Raw genomic sequence first — 7,349 nt, forward strand, 5'->3', positions numbered from 1 at the left:
GGAAATTACAACATGCCTTGAACTATTTTGGCCAATTAAAGGTATTTCTGAGTTGTTAAACAGAGTATTGAAGCTTAAACTCTTGAAATAATATTCAGTTTGGAGAAATGCCCCTCAACTATAGTTAGATGTTATATGTTACCACTATAGTTAAGTGTATTTAAGGGATTAAGCTGTCATGTGATTGTCAGATACGCTCTCCTCTGTACAGAGCTGGGAATGTAAATGTAATTTATCACCATAGGCTGAAAATTATCCTTTCCTGAGCCCTGAGGAAATGTTTGCTTCAGAGATATTTAAGTTTACTGTTCTAAATATATATGTAAATGAATCAGCTGACCTTCCCATTTTAGGTCTCAGCAGTACTGTGTGATGATGAAGTTATGCTGACCATTAAGCCTGGTGAACATGGATCTACATATGGAGGAAATCCATTAGCTTGCCGTGTTGCAATGGCAGCACTGGAGGTTTGTGTGTTGTAATAGAGATTTGGATTCCAAAGAAAAAAGGGTGTCACACTCGCATGATCTTTGCTTAAATAAATGATATTATTTGTTGTGCTACGAGTAGAAATCTAGCTTTAAGTAAGAATGGAAAATTGGTAGTGGTTAACTGTTTGCATAGATCACAAAACAAATTCTAAAGTCTTTACTGGAAATGCGTCCTAATTTCTGTGTTCTTATGGTCTTAAGGACTTAAATGACAAAATAAAATTTATCTAGGGGAAGTTTCAAGGCACTTATGTAAGTTCAGTAAAATAGTTTCACTAATTTCACGAAGACATTTTTAAATTGGCTTATTTTGCTATACCATATTGCAGAGGCTGCTGCTCTGTGAGCTTGATAACACATATATGCTACTGGAGCTCAAAGAGAAGCTAGTAATATGTCTTGTCCAGAGTCCATATTTTAATTATTCTGTGACTGCATAATTGACTACATGTAATGCAAGTTGCTCAGAAAACATCATCATTACCCAGTATGTGGACCTGGGCAGATTAAGAGTCTTCAGAGGTTTACCGTTTACTTGTAAATAACGGCAAATGAAAAGCAGTTCATTTAGAAAAAAATTTCAGAGAGATTATTGTTTCTTGTAAACATGAATGAATAAAGGCTTAATACTAATCTGCTTGGATATCCAGCCTTTGCAGTGACACTTTGGATGCAACAGCTTTTGTATCTCAGCAATTGTAATGTCATCCATTCCAGCATGGTACATACAACAAACGCAGTGCCCTTCGGTTGACTGTAGATCTGACTTCCCTTTAGGTAATTGAAGAGGAAGACTTGGCTAAAAATGCAGAAATAATGGGTAACATACTAAGAAATGAGCTCATGAAGACACCATCTGATATTGTAACTTCTGTAAGAGGAAAAGGACTATTAAATGCAATTGTAATTCGGGAAACCAAAGGTAAGGAAATATAATCAACTGCACAATCATAGCATGAAAAATATTTTTCAACTTAAATTGAAAGTATCTTAATGGAGCAGGGGGATGGCTTACAGGCATTATGTTTGGGTTCAGATCTCGGCTATAGTACTGTAGTACCTGCTGAAAATTTATTCAAGTGACTGTGTGCTATTAAAAATAGGGTTTTTTTACAAAGTAAATCTGAACAATTTTTTTAAAAATTATTTTAATTCTTTTATAATTTGATAATGTTCAAACCTGATGGTGAATCTAGCTCCCAACACATACCCTTTTGTCTCCTCATTGGGAGAAAACTGGCCACATTTGGAACACTAGTTTCTGTCAGGTTATGGAAGGATTGGCTGAGGTTGGTTGTTTCCAGGATAGTTAGAAGAGTACGGTGAATACAGGAGCGCACAAGGAGGGAAAAAGCTAATAACTGAGAACAAGTTTCTAGGGATTAACACCTTGAATTATACCAGGAAACTGCTTAGCAGCCAGAGCAGACAATTATTTTTGTCATGAATATGCTAAGTGACAAAGTGCTGCAGGGAGGTGGTGTAATTTCCTCAGACATGCATATGATGCACTGAAATCCAGGCATAAATGTAACCTTGTCTGAAGTCCTGTCCAGATGTTCTCTTACCTCCCCTTTGCATGGTTCACTTTTTTTAAATTTACTGCTACATCTAGACAAGCACTCAGCTGTGAAGGAGCAAAACTTGGTGTGCTGGAGGCAAATTTGTGGCCCCCTTCAGACAAATTGCAGTTTTGCAGCAGTCTTGCATGTTCACTGCAAATTCTGGGTAGTTGCTCAGATGCTCAGAAGTGACCACTTCATTTGTGAACACACTTCATCTTTTCACTGCCAGATGGCAAGGAGTTTACAATCTGGCCCCATGTACCATGTGCTGCAATTGTGCCACTTTTTCTGCTGTAGTGTAAGTGTCTTTTTTCTTTTTCCTTTAATTGTAGAGTATGATGCCTGGAAGGTGTGTTTGCGGCTTCGTGATAATGGACTTCTTGCCAAACCTACGCATGGTGATATCATTCGGCTGGCACCACCGCTTGTGATTAAGGAGGATGAAATCAGAGAGTGCATCGAAATAATTCATAAGACTATACTGTCTTTCTGAACACATGGCTTTCGAAGTATATCTGCTGACTGACCCAAGGTGGTGTGTTGAAATACGTGCGATGAAAGCCTGCTCTCGAAGCAAGCATCTGTCATTCCTTTTATCTAAGAGGACTTGACTCTTAAAACGTAGCTATGTCTTTATTTTCTTCAGAGCCATTATAATTTAAAGAATGATTTCAAAGAGTTTCCAATCTTGGAATACTTGGAAATAAAGTGGTGAGGTTCTGTTCATCTAGTCATGTACTTACTGAACAGTTAAGTCAGAACGTTTGAGGGGAGACATCTGTAGAAGTCTATTTAGTTGTTGAAAGTCTTGGCCAAAGTTTAAAGTGTAATTTATATATGTTTTAGTAAGGGTGGTATTGCACTCTCATATTACTCTCCAAAACATCACATTTGGCATTTTTGCCCCTTGGTGAGATGTCTGTAGGATGGAAGCACTTGTCATTATGGATGAATTTCTGTTTCTGATTTGTAGCTAGAAAAAATTTCTAACGCTGAAGGTTTGACAAACTGGGTGTTATGCTGGTGAACTTGAGAAGCATCAAGCTGTGTTCTGTATGTACAATATTTTGATTGTATGACAAGAGATGCTGCTTTCAAGCCTGGTCTCAGTGTTTCGCTTTGCAATCTTGTAAAATAGATCTGAGCATATAGATCTGTTTTTACTGTTATAAAACTTTCTATAATCTGGATGTTTATATTAAAACATGCCTTGCATTAAAGAAAAAGTTAATGTGCAACTAAAATACACAGTGTATTAAAAAAGAGCAAGCCCCACAGAAACTTGCAGTCACCTCTGTCCAGACCCCCAGCGAGTGCTGCCTTTGATAGAAATACATAGACTACAATCGCTATATGGAAGCTTCTGCTGTGCTTTTTTACAGGGTCAGTGCTTCTGCACTTTCGTGCCTTAGGACGCTGCCAATACAGTACTCTGTATGCAGTTGTGGAGTTGGCGGCTCTTCTTGCACTAGGTTGTTTTTTCATATGTCTTAACTGAGCTGGTTTTAGCTGAGACTAAACCCTGATTAATCACTGTTAATGCAAAATGTTCCCTTTGCCAAGCACAGGGGTTAAATGCAGTCACATGTTTGTAATTGGAAGTGGTAAATAATCCCATGGTATTTTAAAGGCAACTTAGTTTATGGAAATGAACCAGTTTGCTGGTTAGGGTCACAGAACCGTTTACCCTACCTTGTTTTGGGTGAGACAAAATGAGTAGTTGTCTGCTGTGGATGAAGTAAGATCGGTTTCAATTTGGAAAGGCCTTGTTGCTGCGAGGGGTAATGTGTCACTGTAAGTGTTAGTCTTAGGAATAAGAAAAAAATGCAGAAAGATGTTGCCTAGGAAGTTTGCCATTTCTGAAAGCTGTGCTTATGTAATCTGATTGGAAAGGAGTGAAATAACTGAAAGAAACCATAATGTAAACAGCATTTGCTGGAGTCCTTTCAGAGACCAAAAGGATAAACCCCAAAAAATCCTTAGCAGCCAAAATGTTTACTTTTGTAGAGTAATAGGGCTGGCAAGGATGAAGGACATGATCAGGTCTGTTCCCTTGCCCCAGTTATAGCTAAGTCATTGTTTGCCTAATTGCCTGAAAGGGCTGTAAGGCTGAAGACTCCAGTCTTTGTTTCAGTGCTTCCTTGTCCTTACCGTTAGCAAGTCTCCTACCGTATTCTCCATCTGTCTCTCTTGTTGCCCATTTAGACTGTATGTCAGGCCACAGAGAACAGGTTATTTTCGTTCTCTGCAAAAGCCTTTTACATACCTAAAGGTTGTTATTCTTCCTGATTCAGTCATTGCTCCTTCTCTAGTTAAAATTCTGTTTCTTTCCTGAGAGGTAACGTTTTCTAGAGCCCTTCGTCATTCTTGCTGTTCTCTTTCTGTGATTCACTGCTCTGGCTGTGCCCTCACTAATGCTGAGCGGAGCTAGACTAGTTCACGTGGCTTGTATGCTGCACTGTAGTTTATGCCCCAGTGTTGTGGTTTGGGGTTTCCTGCAGTAGCATGACATTTTTATCTCTCAGCCTGTGCTCCCAGACTCCCTTCTGTGCAAACCGTTTTGAAGAACAGCTTAGAAGCTGTTTTCCCCCATTTTTTATTTGTGTAATAAGCACAAATTACATGCATGTAAAATTTTGTGGTCTGGTCTACTGACTTTCATCCTCTATTGCTGAGAATTTTTTCTCAGGCTTTTGGTGATCAATTTGAGCTCTAATCTTGTCCAACCCACTTTCTGGTTGCAGATTTACTAGGCCAAGACTGCTCAGAACTTGAGAAATTTTTCTTTTTCTACAGCAGACCATTGCTGACTGATTTCTGGGCTTTTTATTCATCTTATGGTTGCTTCATGAATCCAATTTCTTTGCAAGCTTACGAAAATCAAGGTATGTATAGCCTTTCTGAAGACAAGTCAAAAATTATCATCCTAAATTGCCCTAATTTAACAGCTGGGTAATTGACAAGTTTTCTGGTTTAACCTGAAAGTTCTCGGAGTTACTCTCAACTCTGTTTTGTTCCCACAGTCACAACTATCTGTGTGAGGTGGGTGCATAGTACTGCCTAAGGAGCTCAGAAATTCAGGAACAGGATTGAGGATGACAAAGTTCCCCAAAGCTCGTAAGCACGTTCAGAGCCTAAATACGCATTTCAGGTGGCCAGGGCCCTTGCAAGGTACAGTGGCATGTGGTTCTTGTCTTTTGCATTGATACGGTGGTGGCTAGGATGCGCTTCCAGGAGGTGGCTCTGAATGAGTGAGTCCCATGTCCTACACGAGTGCATTTGTCACTGTCTGTCCTTCTGAGGGTGGGACAAACTCTGCTCATGCTTGTGAAACAACACTTCTGTGTGCAAACCAGTGAAAACCTAATGGGGTGGGAAGTACAGCAAGGGCAAGGGTGTACGACTGCAGCCTAGGAGCTAAAGCAGACAAGGGTTTTTTTCATTGTTTGGTTTAATTACAGTACAAGTACAGAAATACATATATTATTTCGGGAGTGAAGACAGGAACCCAGGACTTCTCTTCCCAGACATTGAGCCTGTCACCAGTTAACCTCCGCTTCAACAACAATAAAAAACATCTTGGCAGTTGTCAGTAAGATAGCAGGAAGAGCTGGAACGGCCAAAGGAAATGTCAGAGCTCCTCCTCTTCTAGTGTGCAAAGCGGCAAAATTACAGGCTATCAGAAAGATCATCTGCCTTTGATATGTTGTGTGTGTTTTGAGAAAGAGGGGGCAAAGGAAGGGTTTGCTTTATCGTGGAAAGTGGTTTTTGTCTGTCTTCTAGCAAGCATAAACTGGGCTTTGGCCAGTTTTCAGTGACACCGCTTAAACCTCTTAAACTCAAATATAGCTGCTTGTATAACTAATGTGCTTGTAAATCAGTCTCTGGTTTTGTTGACTGGGATTTTAATTAGCCTTGGAAATTTTCTTCAGGGCTTTTATTACCAAAAAAATGTAGATAACTAAAGTGTCCTTACCGACTTAGTGCCAGAAATTCAGTGCTTTCGGGTTTCTACTTGTTCCACTTATTGCTCAAGTGTATATAGCTCTGCCAAATGCTGGTCCTGAGCAAAGTTTAATTTGAAGGAGGCCAAACTGAAAATCATTTACAAGTAAGTGTAATATATACACTGAAATGTGCAAAGAAAATATATAAGGCATTTCTGAAATATTATGAGTTTGTTTTTTGCATCATAACTTTATAGGAGGTGAGAAAAGCAAGCTCAGAGAACACCCTTTTTGTACCTTCCCAGTATTTCTCAAGTGCTTTTCTTGCTTTGTATTAGTTAGAGGTGAGAGTGTGGAAATGGCATTTCTTTGGTGATGCTTTTTGCTGGTGTAATTGAAATTTATTTTTAATAATGGTACTTGAAAGAGAGCTGTGTTGCCTATCCAGAGGGTTTAGGGTTCTTTAACAAGAGTATACAGCAATAAAATTTTCTAAAGGTATATGTATGTATCTACAAAATGTTGCTCTAAGCGTTTGGCTGCAAAGGCTTAATCTGTCTCCACTACATTGCCTGCACATGCTTTCGTGAAGTAGCTTCTGATGTTTCTTTGCACCAGGTATATGAAATGCTTTTCTAAATGAATAGTGACTCTGCGTTCAATGCTGTGCAAACACAGGGAGGTAATCTAAGCACCCAAGAGCCAAAGCAGCATTCCTCGGGCACCCAGGGCAGCCCTTGGCTTCACTGGAAACTTTGTTTGCAGAAATAATGCCCAATTGTGCTGGGTGCCCGTGCACTTTGGCAAGAGAAGTGTGCCTGTTTTTTGGCATGAAATCATGGAATATATATACTGGCATAAAAAAAAATACTACTCTGTTTATGGGTGAATGTAAACCAAGATTTAAAGGCACTATGTGAAACAGTGAAAGGCAAGAGCAACATAGTGAACAGTGGGGACATAGGAAAACATATAATGCAGGTTTTCCTTTTATTTTTTTTTTTCCTTTCCTGCTGGCGATCTTGCGAGCCATGCTTATGACATTGTCCTTCATCTGGGCTTCTTTTCAGCTGCAAAAACACAAATTTATGTCATCAAACAGTATTTTCTAAAGTTAAAAATTACCAGAATAGATTACTTACTTAATAGGACCCAAATGCCTGTTGGTCATGACCTGGTGAAGAGCTGCACATCTTGAACCTGTTAGAAGTTTCCATGATGAAGCAATGTCTGTTTTGTTTGTCTTTCAACAGCAATGTTAGTGGATTAGTTAAGTAGAAAAACAGGCCTTAGTTGTGTCTGTCTTTTTTTTTTTTTTTTTGGCTGTAGCTGCTTCTTGTTCCCTT

General features: G+C 39.2%; 1 protein-coding gene across 1 annotated transcript in view; it reads left to right on the forward strand.

Moving 5' to 3' along the window:
• Nucleotides 1–3,291, forward strand: part of OAT (ornithine aminotransferase) — a 15,662-nt gene extending 12,371 nt beyond the window's left edge. The window contains exons 7-9 of the mRNA XM_009325869.1: nucleotides 354–467; nucleotides 1,269–1,413; nucleotides 2,389–3,291. Of these exons, the coding sequence (XP_009324144.1) occupies nucleotides 354–467; nucleotides 1,269–1,413; nucleotides 2,389–2,549 (420 nt within the window). The 3' untranslated portion in view covers nucleotides 2,550–3,291. The remainder of the gene's footprint in view (nucleotides 1–353; nucleotides 468–1,268; nucleotides 1,414–2,388) is intronic.
• Nucleotides 3,292–7,349: the final 4,058 nt, after the last annotated feature.

The sequence above is a fragment of the Pygoscelis adeliae genome, unplaced genomic scaffold (genome assembly GCF_000699105.1).
Source record: "Pygoscelis adeliae isolate BGI_AS28 unplaced genomic scaffold, ASM69910v1 Scaffold4, whole genome shotgun sequence".
NCBI lineage: Eukaryota > Metazoa > Chordata > Aves > Sphenisciformes > Spheniscidae > Pygoscelis > Pygoscelis adeliae.